General features: G+C 30.4%; 1 protein-coding gene across 1 annotated transcript in view; it reads left to right on the top strand.

The window, feature by feature from the left end:
* Window positions 1-25,653, top strand: part of LOC126856757 (uncharacterized) — a 265,099-nt gene that overhangs the window by 236,643 nt on the left and 2,803 nt on the right. The window contains exon 10 of the mRNA XM_050605575.1: window positions 12,289-12,399. Within this exon, the coding sequence (XP_050461532.1) occupies window positions 12,289-12,389 (101 nt within the window). The 3' untranslated portion in view covers window positions 12,390-12,399. The remainder of the gene's footprint in view (window positions 1-12,288; window positions 12,400-25,653) is intronic.

Genomic DNA, 25,653 nt, shown 5'->3' with positions numbered 1-25,653 from the left:
TGTGGAAATTAGAGCGTACACAGACATTTATTGACAAATTTAAAATTTTATAAAAACTAAACCTTTTTATCAATTCTCATCAAATTTAATACTAACCAATTTTTAATGATATTCTATTCACATAAAAAATTTAGACCAATATCTCAAAATTTGTGGAAGTTAGAATAACAACACTCCTTTTTTTAAATTTAAAATTTTATAAAAAAAAAAATCTTTTACCAATTTTAGCCAAATTTAATACCAACCAACTTTTAATGATACTCTATTCATATAAAAAAATTTAGTCCAATATCTCAAAATTTTCGGAAGTTAGAGCAATCGCGTCTTTTTTGTATGTATGTGTACACATACACACATACGGACATTTTGTAAAAATGTGATTTTTCGACGTTTTAGAACATTCTGAACATATTGGCATCGAAATTTAAAAAAAAAATTTTTTTATGAAAACAAAATTTCCTCTATGAGAAAGCAAAAAAAACACACGTACACATAATTGCTTGCTTCCTCATATTTTCATTTCTTTTGCTCCATAATATCAGTAATCGTAATTATAAATACGTTCAAATTCAATACCAATTATTCTTTAATGATACTTTATTTATGAAAAAATATCTCAAAGTTTGAGAAAGTTAGAACAACCACACTTTTTTTTAGAAAAATTCAAAATTTTATGAAAAAATGGACCTTTTCATCAATTCTCATCAAATTTAATACCAACCATTTTTTAATGATACTCTATTTATGTAAAAATATTTAACTCAATATCTCAAAATTTTCGGAAATTAGAGCAATCACGTCTTTTTTGTATGTGTGCACATATACACATACGGACATTTTGTAAAAATGTGATTTTTCAACTTTTTAGGACGTTCTGAACGCAGCATCGAAATTAAAAAAAAAAATTTTCATATAAACAAAATTTCCTCTATGAGAAAGCAAAAAAAAACATACACAACACGACTTGCAACTTGTTGAAAAATTGATACGGTAGCAAAGTTGTAAGAATAGGATTTACACTGAATTGTAGGAAATAGGGGAAACGGTTTTGTATTTAGCTGACAGGCTGACATCAATAGTCTTTTAGTAACGTTAAGCGAGGTCAGTCCCCTCCTCTCTCTAGCTCGAGGGGGAGGCTAACATCCGTTTTGATGTAGCTGACGACGGTGCAAATCTTTGATACATTGACAATGCACAATGTGCATTGTGCTGCTTTTTCTGATGGTTCATAAACGCGAAATTCGCGCGTTTGCCAAGACGGCGGGTAAAAAAAGAACGATCTTCCTCGCAAGATAGGACGAGTTTTCTTCGCCGGGGTGGCCGTATTCCCGAGATGAACAGAATGTCGATAGGGGAATGGGAAATGAAAAGAGATACGTCCTTACGAGAGTAACGTTCATCTCTTCCCTCTCGCGGACATATAATGCCCGCCGCTTTCAACAACTCGCCTCTTCGTTCCGAGGCCACTTCCTCTCAAAAGTAAACTTCATCGCAAGGAAATCTTAATCTTTCGCGCGTCTGTCATAATCTCGAAGATGCATCTTTGATCTTCCTGTCATCGTTTTATTTTTCTCGAATGCATTCATTTCTGTCGCTTTAACGCGGCTTCAATCTCGCAAATTATGTTTCGTTCAGATTAATCTCTCGAAATGATTTTAATCAGTAATACCTTGAAGAGAAAATTCAGAGAAAAATCTCTCGCCATTGCGTTAATTTATATTAGTATTATCATTACACGTTGATGAAAATTCTCATTTCTTCAATATTTAATAAATGATAATAAATTAATTTAATATTTAATATTTAACGTCTCTTATGATGTTGTCAGAAAGAAGATACTGGGTGGATGAAACGGAAACTTTGAATAATTTCGAGAAATTTTGCAATGCTTTGGAAAATTTATAGGAACTCTTAGCTAGTTTTGACTCACATGACCAATAAATACAGCAGCAAGCACTCACATCTCATGGAACATCGAATTTATGTTTCATTTTTCACCGACACCGAGTCGACTACAGAGAGATATGAACGTACATATATTTTGACCGTCGCATCTCTAGTCGCGTAGATTCTTTTTCCAACGTCGCGAGAATGGCAAGCACAATGACGTAAGATTCAAACAACGTCGTTGATTGCGCATAGGCGCAATCTTTATTCAACGTCGCGTCGTCCGCCGTTAGGAACCTCGTACAGACAACGACGACCGGCAAACCACGTTTCATGGAAATGGAAATGCCAGCAGCCTAATGTGACGGCGATATGGAAATGAGACGAGTCGTGAGGGGTTGACGGAGAGAAAGAAAGAGAGAGAGAGAGGAAGAAAGAGAGACGACCGGGGGTTGCACTGGAGAGAGGGCAGTGAATACACCTCGAGCGCGTTATCGCGCGACCACTTTTTTCGTCCATTTGCGAGCTTTATTCCGAGCAACGGTGTTGGCGGCGACGACGGCGACGGCGACGAGCTCACGTCTGGCTAAAGCGCATCTAATGCTTCCTGACCTCAAGGCTCACGTGCGCGGATAAGAACGGCGTTAACCTCGGACGAGCATAATAAGGCTACTCGCGCGCGCGCGGAAGACAGACGACTTTGCGGCACGGAGGGCGATCGACGATAGTGTCGCGATGCGACGCGATTTCGCCCTTTCGTTGTACGTTTGACGTCGGCCTTTTCGCCGCGAGCTTTTCGCGCAGCAACATTTTTAGCCCTTTCAATACCGAGACTTTATGTATTCGGAGAGAAATCTGAATTTTTCATGAGTCCTTTTTCTCTCTACATCGCTGTATATAAAGGCTTAAGAGAATTTTGGGGCGCTTGAATAGATCGGATTTTTTTAGCCGTAAAGAAGTTTACAGTTTAAAATCCGAGATTTTATGATGGAAATTACGGATCCCGTATTATTAAAGAAAATATATACTAAATGAAATATATGGGATATATTAAAAGTATAACATTTTCCAAGGATATATATAAGGCTTCAGTATACATGCATGCATTATTTTTTTTTTACCAAGAATATTGCCCATTTGATGACTCTATATACATTTTATATTCCTGCATTTATTTGATGTAAATTTTTGAATTTTTTTATTTCTTAATAATGAGTCTTGTTTGCTTGCAAAATTAGATAGTAGGATAATAAAGTAGAATAAATCTCGATATATACTACTGATAAGTAGTATAAACCTGTGCTGCTGATCAACGCTCTTTATTAATTTTAAGTATATTATTAATTTTAATTTTAATATTAATTTTAAGTATAATTAATTTTATCATTGTTCACTCTTTAAAATTCTTGTTTTTGATATATATAATGAGATATAATTATATAAATTGAAAATAATTAACATGTTTACACATATTTATAGAAAAATTTTTATTTCCGGAAATAGCTTATTAAGCTAATAATTATTTCGATATATTACGCAAATATAAAGCTTTGTAGTCTCTGGTCTCATAGTCCGTGGCATTCATACGGACCACATTATCCACATTGATCCAAGTACGAGATAAATGGCATTGTGACGCATTAGGAACAATGTCAACCACAGAGGTTCCGTACCCTGGTATTGATCGAATTGAGTCTGCCAATTCAGACCGTCATTAACGTATTCGAGCGATTTGGCGCGTGACTAAGATTATTAGTGAGTTAAATACTCTGTAGTGTGTGTATTTTCCAAACATACTCCATGCCAGGAAAATAAGGCAACATGAGTGGATATTAGTTGCTATCAATCTCCAATGAATTAGATTATCCTAGAGTATTCTTATGTATATTTGTAACGTAATTGGATATTTAATACTGAACATATACGCCAAACATATTTTTTTCTTAACATGCATTTATTTAACGTAATATTATATGAATTATATTTTAATTAATGTTTGATTATAATTATCATATATAAAAAGAATTGAAAACTTTAATTTAGTTTCCTACCGTGACATAGATATTTCTTTCATTATTATTTTACCAAGACTGTGTTTTATAAAGCATCTGATTATTTTGTTAAATTTATACATGTAAAAAGAAATAGGTAGAGAGTTTTACGGTGACGGGAAACATTTAACGGCTTTCGTAAGTAGCAGAGTGCAACCAAGAAACTACTTGCGAAAGTGCCTTGCCGTGGTCAGTTTTACACCATTGTCCTCGTAACACGGGCTCATCGTTAAATACGAAAAAGCAACTAAAGCAAGAAGACAAACTCATATAAATCTTTGCATAAAAACAAGGAAATTTATGATGCATTTCAACAGATTTTGGTATAGCATATATATACAAAAACATATCTGTTGTAACGAGTTGTGAGAAGAGTAATTAAATATATGTAATTAAACTTGTCTGCAGACTATGTATGTAATTAAATGTAAAAGAAATTTAACGCTTGCGCTAAAACAGATTAAAATTGGTAATTACATAAAATACTCTCATTGGTCACATATTGATAAATTTTGTTTGAAAAAAATTAGATTAAAATAATTACATAAAGTTTTATATCCTACATATTACTATTTTAAGTTTTAAAGTGAATCTAGTTTCTTGTTTGTAATACTATTTCAATTTTTGTAAATAGCAGGACAATAGTAATAAAGTTATTAAAAAAAATAATTTTGTTATTTATATTGCTAAAAATAGTATAAATATATAATAATTTAAATAAAATTAAATTTTTTAAATAATAATAATTGTATCAAATAAGAAAAATTAATAAAATTATATTTTTTATACGATATTGCAATTGTACACTCGATTGTTTTATATATTTATTTATACATTATAGATATTTGTTACTGAAAAAATTTTGCAATATATAAATAATATCGACAAAAAAAAATAAAATTGAATATAAAATATGCATAATACGTAATTGGAATTGTAATTAGAACATGTCGTAAGATTATTGTGATGTCGTGGAAATTTGATTTTGTTTTTACAAAATAATTTTATTGTTCAAATCTATTTAACTGAAATCCAATTATCGTGTTAAAGCTGATTTTAACTAAACAATGTGTCGATGATTTTGACTATCAAAGCGTATTCTCAATCTAATTCAATTTGTATACAATGAACTAAATAAATTGTGTATGTCTGTATAAATAATTTACTAGTCAAAATTAATACATACGGATAAATGAGATTAATTTTCATTGATTGATCTCATCTATTTAATATATAATGCATGGAAAATGATAAGCATCTATTTATAAAGTTTTTACCCTTAACTGCAAATTACTTGCTACTTGTTTACAATAAAATATTGTGTTTTTAATAGACAGCAAATTTCGCTATTTTCTTTCAAAGAATAAACAATGAAATCCAGCATACAATTACGGAGTTTATAAACTTTTAATGATAATAATCCAATAATAAAAAAAAATATAAGCACTACATACATTTTACACAACTAAAATTTCAATCAACACTACTAAAGTGACTATTAAATTTTTTGAAGCATAAATATTTTCATTTTTTTAATCTAAAATAAAATTGTAACGAAAATATTTACTTTATATACATCTTAATATTTGATCAATAGAAAAAGCTCAATTATTGAGGCATTTGTCCAAATAAGCGCTGCTGCTCCAATCTTTGATTGGACATCTGTGCCCGATGGAATTTTATTTCACGATCTGCTAAGGGCATACGACATCCCCTCGACCATTTCCGGCGATGTAGCTCCACATGAGAAATTGTTCCGCGGTAAGATACAGTCGTGCCCTACGGCTCGGCGACGTAATCCCGTAATTTCTCTTTCCTGTCTAGTCTAGCTTGGACGATGAGCCCGAGACGAGCACGAGAGCAAAGGTTAGGCAGGACCAATTAAAATGCCACTCGGGCCCCAATGTCTCCGCCGCTAATCAACTTGGAACCGCGCAATGTTTGGGTCATTAAGGGGCGCTCTCGGGGCCTGAATTTCCAAGCCGAATGTCCTTAAGCCAATTAACTGGAGTCTCCATTCCATTCCGGCATCCACCGCGACTTTAATTCCGCCGCCGCGGTAAAACGCCTTGATTAATCGATTCTGATTTAATTTCGAGGAAGGAATGAACTGCAACCGCATTGCTATCATGTCTTGTTGCAATTTTATTTAATGAAGGTATTGTAATAGATTGATATAATGTCGACGTATCATTAAAAATAATACTGAAGATAAAGATGCTGATTGGGATAAATTGGCACGTCAAGACAGGATAACAAATCAATATTTGAAAAAGGGGAAAAATAATCTATATGATATAAAAAATTTATAGCATTTTTATCATTTTAATAAGTGTTGATAAAATTAATATATATAATAAATATATATCTAATATAATAAAAATAGAGAGATTAAATTTCTTTCTTATATTTTAAGTTATTATTATTATTATTTTTGTCTTTATATAGGTAATATTTTTTATTATTTTTATTGCTTTCTTAAATTTATTATAAAAGTAACTAATAAAGAATGTAGTCTAATGTGTGCTTTAAATTAATTGTAATATATTTATTTAAACTATATTCCTTACATAATATTATATATAAATTTAATTAAAAGAGAGGATTAATATAAGAATCACGTCATATTAAAGACGCTGCTGCTTATCTCGTCGTGCATATAAATAATATTAAAATATAATTTTGTAAAATAATTTTTAATATTTAAATGTTGTTGAAAAGATAAAAGAAATAAAAAAGATGCGCAATAAACCAATTGTTTTTCTTGTATAGTACAAACGAGCGTGAAAAACGTTTAACGATTGATCTATTTCTTCGCCATCGAAAGAGAGAGCCAAAGTGTCGAGGGCTAAAAATAACCCAACCTCGGGGTGGAGTGAAGTAATAGAGACGAAGGTCCTTTGGAACATGGCTCTCGTGGCAATTCGGTCCTTCTGTCGACAACTTCAGATTCCCACCGCAGAATTGTAGAGGTAGGAAGCGAGCAATACTAAATTCTAGTACGTGATCGTGGTGCCGATATAGGATGGATCCGATATAAACGGAAAATATAACCTACAAATCGAAAGGTCGCTCCAGCCTGTGATTCGGATATCGATTCAACGATTACTGTTTTCTTAACTTTATTAGTATTGCGTGCACGGAATGTTTCAAAATTCACCCATTTATCTTTTTTGTGAGATTTTTTAATTAATGTAGAATCATGTTTTATTTAACTAACTAATATTTATGCTTTTTAATAGATTTTTAATCTTTTCAAAGAAATAGACTTCCTGAAGTGGAAGAAAATTATTTTATTTCTTTTCAAAATTATATCTATTTTTAAATATATTTATTATTAAACATATTTAATTAAATATTTTTAATTAAATATAATATAATATAAATATGAATAATTAAATTTATTTATTATTAAACAAAACAGAAAAAAAATAGAAAATGTTAGAAAACTATTTGTAAAAGAGATTTTACATACTAAAACTTTCTCTTTCTCTTGTGTGACACATATGTCAATACTCTTGAAAAGAATAATTATGCGATAAATAATATAAACATGTATTTGTACACAAACTGTGAGACGCACAAACAAATGTATGAATGAGAGTAGCAAGTCAATTGTCAAAAATTATTATATAGACACACCCATGAACAATTGTTATTTATATTATTAATAGATGGATTGCAGAAATTGATTTATCAATAGTAAATAACGAGAAGAGAATAAATAACGATCCCTAATAAATTGTATAGCCGGATGTTTCCAGATTTATAATAATAGGGTGCTGCGAGGAACACAGCCGTAGGATACATATCGGAAAGCATAAATCATAGAGCCTCCCACTGATCTCGGACCTTTTCCACGGATCTCATCATCAATTTCTTTCCGTTATCTCTACCAAGTATACGAGCAGAAGTTGACATTAAGCACTCGATGTGTCATCGCAATGGCCGTGTCTCGCCTCGTAAATTATATGTCAAAATAAATTTTGCAAGTACATCGCAACAAGATACTTTATCTATTTTTAAATGCGGAAGTTGTAACTTCTCGATTGAGAATATTGCGGCTTGTTTAGAAGTAAAAGATTTGATAATCTGCTATAGAGATACAAATCAAGTTATGTAAACCTACTTATTATACACACATGACAGTATATTTTGTTACAATATTTAATATACATTTTGAGATATAAAAATATAAATATAAAGTAAAAATAATTGGCATAAAATATTTAATTATATATATATATATATATATATATATATATATATATATATAAAGTTAATTTAAAAATATTTTGAAATATCTCAAATATATTTTATAACATTGAACAAAATATCTAGCATCCAATTCTTAAGATTCCAAATCGAAAGATTAAATCTAAAGTCCCGGCTTGTGGTCAGTCAAGGGATAAACATCGGGAATTGGAATTCTTAGGACTGAATGAGCGGGATAGGATGTGGCTAATAGGAAGTTCTGCCCCTTCAGCGTTAAAGGGAACGCTCGACCGCATACAGGAAATGTATCCAACGGGCATGAATCGAAATAGCAATGAGAAATAGAGCCGAACAGCGGTGAATAGACTGGCAACCGTGGCTTTTTGATTGCTACAATGTATATTCTGAGTTATTGCCATATTGAATTATATGCTCTTACACAGACACTTGATTTATTATTGTAATATATCTGCAATTTTTGAAAAATATTTGATTGAATAAGTTGTCCATAATAAAATATATCATGCAGAAAATATCATATTATTTATCTACAAATTATGGTTGAAAAAAATTATTCTTATATTTAATGACGTTGTTTTTTCCGCATTTATTTTGAGAAATTCAAAGCGATTTTGCGCTTTTCACGATAGTGATTAATCCACTTATATCTTCTTAGTTCTTTATGTTTAACCGTAGAAGCACTGAAATATTGAGGATCTCTTTCAAGTACGTTATCTCGATATTACGTTTAAAAGATGAAACCAAGTCATGGTGGCTTCTAGTTAAAAGCTAGCCGGCTCTCCAAAATCTTTTTCCCACGTTTAAGATTAAAAATCCGTCGACGAAGTAAGGAAAGGAGAAAGGAAGGAAGGAAGGGATCTCTTACGTGATCATGAAAGTTCTTTGGTAATCATTAAACCGTCGAAGAACGTTCTCAACAAGGCCGAGCGTCGGCGCTCCCGTGGCATTTTATTGAAAAATGCCGGGTTCTATCTTGCCAGAGCTGATGAAACGAATGCCTGGATTAAGACCAGTGAAGGAGATCTTAGGATCTTCTGATTTTTTTGCGAGTCGACCGGAAGAAAAATCTGTGGCCGGTTGGGCAAGGAGGAAAAAAAAGTCTATGGAAGATGCGCGCGAAGTAAGATCAGTGACGAAGAAAATCAGAGAAGGCAGTGAAACTGAAACGCGCAAGAAGGAGAGAGCATATAAAGAAGTGAGAAGGAGAGACGCTAGTTGAGGAAAAACGAAAAAAACTTGAGACTCGGTAAAGAATCGAGGGAGCAAGTGGGTTAGGCCAAGAGACAGTGGCGGGAAGGTGGAGGGAAGCGAAGAAGCTGTAAGTCGGTAGGCGGGGAGGTGGTGATCGAGTGGGACGAATTGACAAATTCCAGGGCGATCCTGGAACACGGCCAGGACCGCGATTTCTATCGACGAGTATGCCGACAACAAACAGAAAAAGAATAACGGGCCGAAAGGACGTTACGCCCATGCTCGGGGTCGGATCGAATGATCGATAGCCACGAATAATGCTTGGGAAACCTTGGCAGCGAGAAGTATTCATCAGTATTATTCCCGTGGGAGCTTTAACGCTGCCTCGATCATTAAAACTCAACACCCGATCTTTTAACAATTTTCCCAGAACAACAAACGATTCAGACTTAATTTTATTGTTAGAGCAATGAATTAGTCTTTATCGAAATATATGCAGATCAATGGATAAACGGAAAAAAGAACCTTGTGCATAAATATTAATCAATATATTAACATATTTAATAAAATAATGTATGAAAAATTACGAAAAATTTCATTCATTATCTTGATTTGAAATAGAGATGATTCAAAAATAAAAAAAATTATTCATCAGACATATAAATTTAAAAAAGTTATTAGAATTAATATTTTATCACAAGATTTTTATTTAATTAATTTAATCAATTTATTTTATATAAATAGACTATTCTTATTTTTTTTTAATGTGCAATTCAATAGTATTGCATTTTATTGTTATGAAGATAATGTTGATGCAAATGAAAAATGAGGAAATAATGCATTAAAGGATTGAGGAAAAATCAAGTGTTTTTGTTTTGCAAATAGCTGGAGGCTCGTAAAAATATTCTACCCGATTAAGCGGAAACTTTTTTAATTGGAAAACAAAGCACGCGCAGCGGGGCGTCAGAATAATACTGACACGATGGAAAAGTAGTAGCGAACTGTGTTCTCAAAACGCCAAAACTGTCAAAACAAAGACGCAATTTACCGATGGAATCATTGAATTAGGTTTCTGTCATTAAGCAAACGCAACAAATGGAAAGGAGACTTGACAATGTATTTATTTTTAATTTCGCGACGGTGACATATCGACGTGTACTACAGTAAACGGAGGGAACATAATTAAGAATACAATCAATCAAATATCTAAATTTAATTAAGCTGAATAAAATTTTTATCTAAAAATATATATTACTATTTTAAAATCTGTTCTCATCTAAATATGAAAAAAAAAATTAACAATTAATAATATAAAAGATCGACAATATACATCTTAAATTAATAAATATACATTAAATATATAAATTATATAAGTTTTTAAGGGTGTTCTGGATGTACAATAGTAGCAAAAAATTGTCAAAATTAAAAAGAAAACATGTTTCTTACGTTTATATTGTTTAAAAAATTAGAAAAATAAATTTGGGTTGTGAAAAAAATTTAAGTATCACAATAATATGAATTTTGACGTCTTCGTAAAAGAAAATAGTTGTAATTAATATTTTTCCTAATTTATAGCAAAAACTTTTGATTGTCAATATCCTCTGAAATCAACTGCAAAAAACAATGAAAAACGAGTAATTTGCAGAAAGAGAGAAAGAGACAGATAATATTTTTCTACAATTTTTAGTAAATAACTTTTAAACGAATTAGTGGATCTAAATCAAGTTTTGCACAAATATTTATTAGAATTTCTTTAATATATGTGAAAATTTTTATTTTATTGGTCATATTTTTTCTTTGTCAAATTTGTCAATAAGTGCTACAATAGACAATTTTCCATAAGAATCTATAGTAACTTTAAATTTAAATAACTTCCAAACCGTTAAGAGAATTGTGCTTAGTTTGCACAAATATTCAGAAGAAATAGTAGAACAATCTATGAAATTTTGATGCTGTTAGTATTTCGATATATGTCACATACATCCTTAATTTTGGAGATAAATTTTTTAATTATAAAATTTTTATTTTTTATTAAATTATGAAGTTAAAATAAAAATTTGTGAAAATTACGATGAAAAATATTCCAAATATTGATGTAGAAATATCTTATTGATCTTAGAGATATTTTAATTGCATTCTGGTGCAGATACCGGTGCGAATACCTATGTATTCGGATATATAAATAAATGGTCGCGACATCCAAGCGCCGAGTGTTGTAAGAGCCATTAATAAGAGTCGCTTAATTTCACGAGAACCCGCAGGCCTCAACTATTATCTGGAAAATGTAACTTGTTCGAAGAAAGATTAAACGGAGGTCACGAAAATATGTCAACCCGCAGCGGCTTGCATCTGACGGGAAAACCTATAGAACACAGCCATTAATGAGATGACAAATGTATTCTTGTCGACGAGAAAATGCAAGCTTTGTGCGAAAATTGGATATTTAATATCATAATTTAAACTTTTATGAATTTAAACTGTTTTACATCAATCTTTCACTGGTTTATTACAATAAACAATCTTGTCAACGTGATAAGCAAAGAATTAAAGAAGAAAACTAATTAAGTTGAAGAAATGAACTTCTCAGGAAACATGACAGATGCATTAATCGTGAAAATTTAAATTCTATTACTTTTCTAGATATATCTATTTGATTTGAAAGATGTATTCAATAAAATTTATATTTTTGATATATGACAGAAGTATCAATTTCTCTCTATTGTAAATATATAATTAATATTTATATAATTTGCTTAATTTGTAGAATAAAAATCTAAAAAATGTGGAATAAAAATTTAATTGAGTTTTTTTCCTCTTTAATTACTGCCTGCCATTGACAGATTACTTCTTCACTTAGCCTCGTTTGATAAATTGAACAATAAGGTTTTAACCGAAAAATGTAATAATGCTGACGTAATTTCAGGTGAACTGCCAGCCGCCGTGCACGACGGCAACGGAGTTTCGAGAGCGTTCCTTAATCTTTGGCTGGTTCACCTGACGATGAGCTATGTCTTCACCAGATGACAATATTAAGGTGAGTGATAAAGCAGAAAGTTTTTATCAAACTTTGTCGGAATGTATATTTCTTTTGACAAAAATATATACAAGATATATTCTCATAAGATATGATGACTACACTTTTACATCTTCTGATTTAAATATCAAAGAGAAAAGCGGAATTAATGATATATGTATTACTTATAACGAGTTTCAAAATTTTTTACCTTAATGAGAGATTTTTTCTCTCTCTCTCTCTCTCTCTTTATTTGTTTTAAGAGACATTATTTCTGTTTTGGTAAAATTTAAATTTTAAAGTACATTAAAGTTACACAAACACACTTACAAACCCACGCAATGCGTATAAAATATAATGTAGGTATAATTTTTATAACTGATGTTATTCTAATGAGTTCTTTAATATTGTAAATTTTTAATCTATTTTTTTAATATAAATATATAATATATTTTTTTAATATTATTAATTTATCTGTAATTTAAAAAAAATAATTATCTTTATATAGGATTATTTTTTGTTCTTATAATTAAAAAAATGCTAACCAAAAAAAATATAAAAGTAAATGAATGAAAATAGGGAAAGTTGTCTTTCTCGTGAAACTTTTGAATATAATGCGACAATGTGAAAGTATGAACGACCTCGCAATTTCGCGAACTCTGGAAATTGCTTTGCAGATTATTAAATAATCATGCCCGATAATCCACCGCCGTGAAATTGGCATATCGTAATTTGTACGAAAATAACCTATACCGCTGAAAAATTGTTATGATGCCGTCATGAATTGTTGCAATAAAATTAAGATGTCGCACATTTACGTTATGATTATTCTGAACTATTTCTGCAAGTTGAATAATTTTCATAATGCTTCATAAAACGCTTTAGGCGGTCGTCGAAAATAACTTCTTGCTTTCCTGGAAAATCTTCGTTAAATCTTCCTTCAATCTTTTCGAGTTTATCATACCTTTTCATGTTTTTTTTTTTTTTTTTTGCACACTGACCATATACTCTTTGTTTTCTCATGGTACGAGTTGTCTTTCTTTTTCTGACAGTCTTGGTCTGCTTTTTATAAATGCAGCCGTCTAAATCCGAGTTTCAGATGAGTTCTTAGGAAGCTCATCGACTTATAAAAAGCTCGAGCCAACAGAGTTTCTGGGTTAACGCGAAATATACATCTTTCCGCGAGAGAAGAAAAGAAGAGCGAGAGGATCACCGTGGCTTCTCGGAGATATCGAATCCCTTATGCGATAGCGAATCGATCGACATGAATGTTATTTTGAATAACTTGGGATCGGAAACAGGATTTTATTTCAAAAATGTTTACTTGAAAAACGAAATAAATAATAATATTATTCGGATGTTTAAAGGACTAAAAAATAAATTTACGCAAAATATGTATCGTATATTTAAAATGATTTTTGTAATATATAATATTTGCAAAAATTTGCATACTCTTTTTTGATTGCACATTCTCCAACAAATCAGATTTGCAATGCATAAATAGAATTGCAGCATTTATATTTTTTTTTATTCTAATTATGTACAATTTTATATAAGATATAAATCGAAAAATTTAAGATAGAAAAAATTTACAACAAAACTATTTGAATTTTTATTTATATATAGTGATATATATCTCTGTGTATCATATGCTAATTACTATCATTGCTTATGCATTTTGAATCTCTTTTGCTGTTTTCCTTCGATACCAAAAGTTTTTCGGCTAATTATGTAAAGTCTCTTCGATTAAAGTTTTAACGATATTAATAACTTCCAATTTTATTTCGAGCACCGGCATTTTTGACCGGTAATGAAATCACGTTGCCGTTATCGGAAATTTTATTAGAGCCACGTAATCCGATGTTTCGCCGATGAGCCTTTTTTTCTCGTGCATCGTATACGTAATTACATGAGACACTAACTAATTAAAAACGGCTAACTAGAGCAAAAAAAAATGAGACGACATTCTTCGAAGGTATTATTAGAACGGTGATTGTGGCATTTTACAAATTTAAATAATCGCATTTTAATTTTATTTGATTAATCAGCAAGTAAAATATTTTGCGAGATTTCAGAAAAAATAGAATCAATCTTTAAATACCTTCTTTTATATTTATATAATTCCTTTAGCTGAAAATGCGTAATAAAAAAGTTTATTCGTTTATTCGAAAGATATGAATAATAGAGAAAAAAATTGCTCTAGAGTGCTAATTTATGTTTATTATGTTATTATGTTTCCGTGATTTTAAATATTTTAGACACAGACTTAAATTATCGAAAATTATGACTCAAATTGAAACAATTTGCTTAAATAAAATTGCGCCAAAATTTACTCTTTAATGAATAATTTTTATTATTTTATTTGTTTAATTATTACTTGCTTAATTGTAAGCATTAAGTATTGCAAACAACATGAAAATTCATAACTTTAGCTAACATTTATTATTTATATGATTTTACCTCTGTGTATAAACTTCCAATTTAAATTATAGACAAAATGTATACTTGTTATATTAATTATTGAATGCTTTGAAATTATTTCTGCATACACAATTTAAAAAATTAAAAACAGTTGTTATTTAATTATTGCATCAAAATAATCGAACATATGGGGACTATCTCCAATTAATTTTATTATTGATATAATCAATTAAACGTGAAACTTGTATTTAATAAAAATAAATAAAATTTTACTGAAAATTTTTACTGAAATTTTTTGCAATATGATATGTATGACAGCTTTTTGTAAAACTAAATCTTGCAAAATATAATAAATGCTACTTTGTACTATACAAATATTTCGCGAATATTTTTTTATCCCGCATATATATATATATATTTTATTATATTTTATTTATTTGTTTGTTTATATATTTATTACGCTTTAGAATATTATTTCATCAAGCTAATTTTTTTATTAAAAATTTTATTTAAAATATAATTAAATTTTTAGGTAGTAAGATTATTAGGCTTCTCTTTGTATCAAAATTAAGAAATAAAAATATAAAAATGATTTATAACAACATATAATTGAATAATATAATTTTTAAATAAATTATTTTAACAATTTATTTTAATAGAAAAAAACCTTAATTTTTAAATAATTGTTGCATAATCAAAGAGAGAGAAAGAGAGCTTGAAATGCCTCCAACTTAAATTGCTCGAAAGACTTCTGTGTGTGTTATGGTTTCCTTTTTTACAAGTAAGAATTAAAAATTACTTTAACTACGTAACATAAAGTCAAGTTCTGCATTTATCTTTGACCTTATATCTTTAATGTTTGCGATCGTCAATTAATTAAGTCATTTCAGAAAGATCTTGCATTTTAGCACATACATAATTTTTTTTATTACCACAATTTATTACGCTATAAGATTTAGCTATAAAATTATTGCGCGGTATTATCGCTTGTCCACTACGTGACAACGATGACTTCACCTGCGTATTACCGAGAGGCTCCAGCTGTTATCGGGAAATGAATGGCGTTGCGTACCAACGATAATTGCAAGTTTTCGCGCGTTCGCATCGAAGCGGCAACCGCATCGTAAAGTAACGCCGAATCATCCATATCGCGGCCCTCGAATGCGTAACGCGAATTAACCGATATTCATAATTCAAGCTTTTATCGTCGCCGCGTCGAATCCCCCATTGTGAAGATATAATTTCGCGATGAACCGCGGGAGGAAACGGGGGGTTCGCGGGGATGATGAATGCGGGGGGGGGAGGCGGAAGGAGGAGCGGGGGTGGTGGAGGAACAGAGGATTGGGAGGGGGGGGGGGGTTGATGTTGCGGCATTGCCGTATGACGGCTTCCGCGGAAACTATAGCTTATACGATATAGTTTCTACCGCGGTATCTCTCACCTCTGCGCTTTCATTATCAGCCGCCATAGATCACGGCGTGAGCTCCTGTGACGTCACATCCGTCCATCCCTCATCGCAAAACACCGTTGTTATACGCGGGTATAACACACAACGAGAGAGAGAGAGAGAGAGAGAGAGAGAGAGGAGTATACTACTCTTTCCTTTTCGCCCCCGCTGAAAACCACCCCAACTACCCCCTCACTTCCCTTCCCTTCCCGCTCCGACCGCGAATCCCCGAGACACCCTTGTCTCTGTCATTCTCGACGAGCACGTACGGTTTCGATCGCTCGAGCACCGACAAACCGCCGAATTAAATCCGGTGACATCCTTCACTATCGCGAAGTGTGTCTGACGTCGTGTGTAATTCGCCGTGTGTGTGTGTGTGTGTGTGTGCACATGACGCGAAGCCGCGCTTGGCTTTACCGTCGCCGCACCGCGTTACGCACGCGATCTGCAAAACGAGATTAATGCTATCGTCGAGATGGAGTCGTGGAATCGTTTCCGCGCGTTTACCACATTCTCGGAGAATTCGCGGTTGGCATTCGATGCGGGTGAACAATTTTTCCGCAAGCGCTTCAACGCAACGCTTCGCGAACATTTTGTTCCGCGTGATCCTTATCGCAAGGATTTTATACTTCAAAGAGCTAACGTGTTTATACTTGAGACAATCAATGGTCTGAAAACACAAACGAGCAAATTTTTTATGCAATTTGAAAAACTAGAAAAACATGTGCAGTATATTTTAGATGTTCTTAAAGAATAATTATTCGTTACTTTTTTTTATCGTGTAAAAAGAAATAAATATATTCAGTGAGAAATAGCAATTAATTTAAAACGAGCATATACAAAAGTAATATTGAAAATAAAAAGTTTTGAGGATTTAAAAAAAAAAAGAACAGGCAGGTTAAGATATTAATCCTGCATTAATAAAACAATTATTATTTATTTGTGCAATGTATACGATCTTAGGATTAATATTTTTTCACATGTATCAAATAATATTTTGAACTAAAAGTTACCTAATTATTTCACGGCAAATATCCTCATTCGAACATACCTATCGAGTTATAAAATCGCAAGGCAGGTGTCCGCTATTATCCGATGACATGTGGCATGTGCATGACGTCCGGCAATTTGAAAATGACGTTATGCCGTGGCATTCGTCGAGTATGTCACTCACACGCGTAACATAAACATACATGTCCTCACTTCTATTTAATTAAAAAAATGCATGCACTAAATATTTTCATCGAACCAGAGTGGTATGCACATTGGCGACCTGATTTTTTAAATATACATCTGCATTCCTGTTTTTCTGCAATCGGAAAATTGGAATTTATTTATACGCTATCTTTTATTAGCTAATGCTTATTATTATTATTACTATTTCGCTGAAATTTTATTGAACATTTCTTTTCTTTTTATCACAAATTTATCATAATTTATTATTAAAAAAGAGCTTTTGTACTCTAAATTAATGTGCAATAAAACTGCTTATAAAATAAATTTGACAAAAATATAATATTCTTGTATAAATTCTATAATATCTCTATTTATAATAATTGAATAAATGTTAAAATAAAAAAAATTAGAATTACTACATTTTTTATGGCAAATTCAGAAAATTTTTAGTTACTTGTTACTGCCAGAGATATACTTGACATTAAATAAAAATGGTATAATAAAATCCGTGTGGCAAGCTGGCTTTACGTCTTATATCTTATATCTGACTGACGCGAGGTCTTCATCTTTACGATCGCGATGCGATAGCAGGAAACAATGTACGAAAGTGGCACAATCTGAGGTGTAAACAGCTTAAGAACCGTGATTTATCGGTTTAATTCAATTACGCAACGTCTTGCCTTATCTCGAGGGACGCAGGCTGGTTCAAGCAAATTTCGTAAATTTTAATCGTTCGCAGAATCTCGCCGCCGCTATTTCTCTGAAAAATGGGAAACTTTTCGTAGGCCTTATCGGTTAACCCATTCAGAATAATCTGAATTTATTAAGAGAAAATTATTAAGAGAAAATTATTATTAAGAGAAAATTTTAAATTTTCATTCCTTCATTTTGCATGACTATAGCGATTTACTTTTATCTGAAAATATGGAATCAACGCAATATAAAATATAAAATCAACGCAATTGCTGATAAGGACTTTTTTACAGTTTCTTAGTTCTCTCTTCTTAACTTTTTAAAAATGATTTTTTAAAGGTAATGTCGATTACTTTTATTATCTATTGTATCTAAAAAGAAAAATCTAGAATAAAAAAATTATTCTGTTGAAATTAATATCTTTCATTAATTTATTCATATATTTTTCATATAAAAAAAAATTGGAAAGCAGATAATTTATTTTATATTTTGCCATTGATATTATGTTTTATCAAATAAATTATTTATGTGATAATTAATATAAAGAATATTAAAAACAATTATAGAATCAGAGAGAAAATTTTTCAATTTTTTATTTACTTAAACACATCAGAAAAGATATGGTCTTATTTAAATTTATAAATTAAAACATAATAATAAACTAATTATATATTGCATACAAGGATGTGTTATAAAGCTTTAAATTATAAAATTTTTTGCAAGTACAAAAAAAAAGTATGCTTATGATGAAATACATTGAGATCAACAGAATTAATATAAAGAAAAAATGTGCGTTGTTTATATCGTTATAGCTTTTGTTTTATTTTTGCGCCAACGATATGATGCAGAACTGTCAATTAGCATGAGGCAAGTGCCAATTACTTGCTCCAAACTACATAAAGCGGATTTAGCATTAAATCCCTCAACGTGTCTACTCCGACTTCCGCTTAAGCTATCAACCGGATAACTTTCTCGGTTAAAACGTCCAATCTCAACATGTGTGCGAGTGTGTAAATAAAGAAAAAAATGTTTAAAAATAATTTCTGTCAAAACAGTACAATTAGTGGCGATATAACTTTTATCCTTTGTTAAACGCGATTAAAACCCTCAATTAAAACAATTGTTCTCAATTTTATATAAAATGAATAAGCAGCCGTAAATGTATGAGATATCAGAAAAATTGAGGCGCATATATATACACGCATATTATAGAAATTAATATAACAATCTGGATAGAAAATCTGATGAAAAATTATCGATTTAATAGCTGATCGCAAATTTCTATTAAACGAGAATTAATGACCTTAATGAGCTAAAAAATCAGTAATAATTCAATAGACATTTTCTGCTTTATGCAATAAATTACGTGCTTTCATACCGATCCGATAATTCGGCACCGAAATTTTTCGATTATCGGGAAAAGAACTTTAATGTGTATTAATTCATAAATTATTTCACGTTTGATTAAAGTTTCATTATCTATTCTTCTGTGCCGACGCGATTAACGAATCTATCGCGCTGCGAAATGTCAATAAAGCAGGGCTTCAGTGCGGTAGATTTTAAGCGAATCAGGTTTCCTTTCGACTGCTTGCAGTCATTAACAAGCGGATTGTCGAACTTGTCTCTTTGTTGTTTCCACTTCTCTCTTGTTGATATAATTTATAACGCCAATTGGAGAATTTAATATTTAATCAGTCTTTGGAGCATCTATGAACTTAAATGTTTCAAATATTTATATGTTTAATTGATGAAAATTTCCTTTGTATATACATATAAACACGTGTCCTCTTTGAGCAGGTTTGTTACGTTTGCAAATACTAGTGTTCCACAAAATGTCAATGAGACAAAATCGTATTTGTTTAACCGAAATCTAACGAAAAGAATCGACAGCTGAAAGCATTAATTAATTAAATTCCCAAAACGTGGCGTATTATGCTTCGTATTATGCATAGAGATTTATGTCACGTTCGTATCGTATGATTATGTCACGTAATATATTTTCCACGCTCAACTTTCACGATGTGTAATACAACAAATAGCTAACCGCCTAGTAGTTATTAATGCCGGAACAATATATTGGCTGAAATCGGCCTCTCAGTAAACCATCCGTCTCTTGAATTCATAAAGACTGCCATTTATTTTGTGACACATCGTTTGTCAATAATAATGGCCTAATTGCTGGTTACGGCTCATCGATTATCGAAGTGATTAACCGATTTTATTGGCGCGACGGGCGAGGGGAAGGGAGAGCGGCCAGAAGGTTATTTGTCAGAAGGTTTCCGGCTTCAAATTAACCGGTGCTCGCGCTGATAAACGAATTCATCCGTTTAACGAATAAACACGGCGGCTTTCCATGTATATTCAAACGCGCGAATTCTTTTTGCCGCGCTTGGCCGCAGTCCAAATAGTCGAGCACCACAAACGGAGAATCAATAAAACTGCAAAGTGTTCATTGGATTCATTAAGAGCGTACGTATGTACGTGTAAAAAAAGTGCACGATTTGAGCGAGAGGGGAAATATGACACGTCATATGAATAATTTGAAATTTAGCCAATAGAGCAGTGATTGTGTAATCAGAGTTATCATTAATCTATTCTTTATCGAGTTTCATGACGATGACCTAAATGAAATATATAATAATAATATACATGCAAATTATTAAATTATTTGACAGTTAACAAATAGAATCACACGCGCATTGTGACAGCTATTTGATTACGCGACATTAATGATTGCATTAAACATAAAGCTATTATTTTAAAGGATATTATTTTAAAAATATTATTTTCGCGTTATGTATACAATTGTATTGAAAAAAATTATGTTTATATATTTCTCTTCTTTTATATTTTTGTAGATGCATTATTTCATAAATTTTATTATATCACAAATTTGTTTCTATTATTTCTCATTATAATAATTGGTTCAAAATTAGGTATTAAAAAAGTACATTTTTTTATTTGACATATCATGTTTGATTACATTATGATTATTCTTAAATATTAATTGTACGAAAAATTAATTTTTAATTAATTATATGACTATTGCTTGAATTATCTCGGAAATCTCAGAATTTGAAAAAAAAAAAATACTGCCTTTTGTTATAGAATTGGATGTTATCGAATATTAAAGCATTTTATTACTTGACAATTAAATGCATTGGCCTTAATAATATTAAAATTTAATATCTGTACGAATATTTTTGTTCACATACAGAAATATTAATAATTAAAAAGAAAGAGTACTCTCTCTCTCTCTCTCTCTTTCTCTCGATTGAAATTGAAATATGGAACTAATTCAAGATATCAGTTATATTTAATGAAAAATTCGTCGCATATATTGCTCTATTGTTTTGTTTGACAGAGAAAAAGAGAGAAACTTGAAACGTGAAAGAGTAAAAATGCACGGATAGATACTCGATACGCTTATCATATCCGCACGCTGACAAATCCCTAACGATGTTCGTTTCAGCTATCTGTCAGTTAAAAGTAAGATAAAAAGTATCGAGCGCTTTCATAAATGCGTACCCGTTTAAAGAGCAACTTGATTTTTATGCTTGCGTCATTAGATAGTAGGGGATGTTATTAACAGGATACTCTTATTCTGGTATTTATTTTCATGTATTTTTCTAATGTATTTTAAGACTTTACTTATATATTGATTATATATAGCTTATTCTTTATGATGTTCAAATTGATAAAAAAATCAATCAAAATTGTTAATACTGCTTGCGATATTTTATTAATAATCATTAATATATATGTTATTATATTAAAAAATGTAGAGTATAAATAGAGTGTGACTCATAAATTTAAATTATATTACCTTAAATTATGTTAAATCATATTTTTAGTTTGATACATTTTAATTTTACATTTTTATACATAATTTTTTTTTCAAAAAAGTTTTGATGTAAAATGGCTACAATTTCAATTAACAAAAAGTGTAATGTTATGATGACAAAAATATTATGTAAGAAATTTAAACACATTACTTATAAATTATTGCTTACATATTTAATAAAATAAATAAAATAGCTACTAAAACATTTTATTGAATATAATCATAAATAACCGATAAAATTTTTTATTGAATTTTTCGTCAATTTGTGGAGAGAGAATTTGCAATAAAACATTTCTGCAAAATTTGACAATCATAGTTCCTTTTTTTTATATTGCAGTTATTCATTAGCTCTTTTTATACAATATCAATAAAACGATGATAAACGTACAATCAACTATGCAGCCATTTTATATGTTTGTTGATTGTTCCGTCTAGTACGTAACAGTGACTGCAATTTTTGCAGATATGAAATATACTATAATATGCCGGCTGCGATGTCTGCATATTCTCTGATGACATACATGTACATATATGTACATATATGTATACATATTTTATTGTGTACAAAAATATCCCAGATCTTTCACAATCTTTTTAACTACATATGTCCTCCAAATTTCATATCTGGTTTCTATGTACTGAGAATCTGACAAGATCAGTCAACGCAATTTCTTTTTTAATGGCTTTTAAATTTTTTTTTAATGTCTTCCAATTCAAAGTTTATTATAAGTTATTTCTTGTAATAAATTTATTTCTAAATAAAATTTAGAAGAAATAAATTGGAAAACGTATTACTATCAACGTTTTATTAACAAAATGTATTTTTTAAATACTTTTCTAAATTTCTTAAAAATTACTTTAGTTTTAATTAATGTTTTATTAATATTGCTTCCTCATAGAGGAAGCCTTGTTTTTGTGGAAAATTTTTTTTTTTTTAATTTTGATGCCAATGTGTTTAGAATGTTCTAAAACGTCGGAAAAACATATTTTTACAAAATGTCGAGTATGTGTGTATGTGTGTTTGTATGTGCACCAAAGGACGTGGTTCGATTATCTGCCGTAAATTTTAAGATAATGAGCTAAAATTTTTGATATGAATAAAGTATCATTCAAGGTTGGTTGATATTGTACTTGGCTAGGATCGATAAAAGGGTTTATTTTTTATAAAATTTTAAATTCTTTAAAAAAAGGTGTTGTTCTAACTTCCACAAATTTTGAGATATTGGGCTAAATATTTTTACATTAATAGAGTATTATTAAAGCATGGTTGGTATAGAATTTGATTAGAATTGTTGAAACGGTTCATTTTTTATAAAATTTTGAATTTTTTAATAAATGTTTATTCACGACCTAATTTCTGCAAATTTTTTAAATATTAGATTAAATTGTTTTATATGAATAGAATATTACTAAATTATGATTGGTAAAACTATTTTAGAGTCTCGGAAACCGATATCATTCCGATTTGTAATTACGATTACGATGATATTATAAAAAAAAAGGAAATAAAATTATGAGGAAGCCATGTGCAAGTTCTTAATTTGTACAATTTTTTACTTGTTTTAACAATTTTATAATTATATTTGCGCATAAGGGAATTTATCAAAAAATGTATCAGTAAAGTATTGGAAGATATTGAAAGTAGTTTGCAGAGCACCCCGTACATGACATTGCTACCAATAATCTCTCATTCCTATTTCTGCTCACATTCACGCTACAGCAAAACGAAATAATATCAATATCCAAGCGAGCCACAACGTGCTGGTCTTTTGCGCGAACCGCAGGATTTAAATAATATCTATTATACATTGCGCGAACTGTTTGCCCTATCCGTTTGTAACCCAGCGATCGCAGCATATCCGCGCGGATCTACCCCCTTTTTTTTTTTTCTCACTTCAGCACAGGTAATCGAAATTTATTTTTTGCATTTTATATCGGTACCATTCCCTCCGACGCGAAGAGACAACGCTCGCGCGGATATATTATTATTTTCAGCAGCGAGCGGCGCGACGCAGTGGCGTGCGAAAAAATGGTTTCCGCTTTCGCGGATATCGCGGATATACGAGCAACTTATTTTGCGAACGATCTTCGGCGACGCGAAATAACGGGGAGTGACGCATCGATGAACCGCGAAGAATAGAACGTTGAAATTGCCTGTAGAGCGTATTAACCCGTTCAATCCCGAATTATCTTTTATATTGAAAATCAATCTTCTCTCCTTACGCCGTCTAATATCTAATTTGATAATATTTAAATGGGGAAGAAAATATGTTAATAACGAAATTTGAATCGCGTTAAAGATAAAGTTATGTTAATCACTACATTTTTCCATTCTAGTAATTATTTTAAATTATTCTTGCATATAAATTGGAATATTATATCAATGAAAAAATAACAAAATAATCATCAAAATAATATAACTGAGTCAGCATTTTTTACAGATTTATCAGCTGACAATTATAGGTTTATTTACACGTTTTTAATTATATGCATATTATATGTTGTTTATTAGAAAAAAAGAATTTTTGCGAAACAGATATATTATTGATGTAGACAAGAAAATATTATAAAAAAGAAACTCAGACGAATAAATTTGGTAATACTATCATGCATCGCCTTAAAGTGATCGATAACCGAGGCTTGGGATGACTGGGAGATTGATGATATATTTGTTTACTATAGATATACTACTACGGCATATCACGGGCATAATTATCGGATAATTACAGTATAGCATAATATATGATGTATTTCTAAAGGTCTGTCCGGTGCATTTATTAACTACCAATCGAAATTAATTTACAATGATATTGATAGATTACTGAGCTATATACATTACAAATGTTTATAACGTCGGCCGATAATATTGTATTACATATGCATACGTACTTGGATATTAATAGCGTATTAAATCTTCAAACTTATTCGTAACGGTGTCACACAAGTATAATGTATTCTAAGTATTTAATAATAATTAATAAATTAATAAATAACTCACATATGGCGAATAAATTTGATTGGTCTCAATATGAATATGGGATTATTAATTTGGGATGGTTAATATATGCGTATCAATATTGCAATATTTATATTATGCGATTTTTCGCAATTGAAATTTATGTTTAAGACATGTTTTAACTCGCAACAATAATTATAATAATATATTCATAAAATACTATGTATAGTATCAAATAATAAAAATAAGATAAAATGTCAAATTTTCCGCTTAAAATTTTGCACTAATGAATAATGTAAAAATTAATTGACTTAAAAGAATTTAGTAATTATATATATTATTATTAAATTATATTTTTATTTTTTTATAAGAAAGAAGAATCTCAATATACAATAAGATTTTTTTTTTAAATTAAGTAGAACTTGAAATAGAAAGTTGAGATAAAAAAACTTATATTTTCAGATTGTTCCAAAACTTAGGACTGATTTTTAAGGCTTTTAAATTGTGACATTAATGAGATATACAAAAGCGTGTACAAAAACTCTTTGTTTTGACAATAACTTTTGATATAAATAATAGAATATTATATTAAAGTGTACATACATATCACACAATCCTTTAAACTATATTTGTATCTTAAAATAATATTATTTGAAACGCAAAAAATATATTTTGATTGATTCTTAAGTAAAATGTAGTTGTATATGAAATACCATAAGGCTTTCCTCCAGTAGAAAC

This window comes from Cataglyphis hispanica, chromosome 2 (genome assembly GCF_021464435.1).
Source record: "Cataglyphis hispanica isolate Lineage 1 chromosome 2, ULB_Chis1_1.0, whole genome shotgun sequence".
Lineage (NCBI taxonomy): Eukaryota > Metazoa > Arthropoda > Insecta > Hymenoptera > Formicidae > Cataglyphis > Cataglyphis hispanica.
The sequence above is the reverse complement of the archived record's forward strand: the minus strand, read 5'-3'. Positions and strand labels throughout refer to the sequence as shown.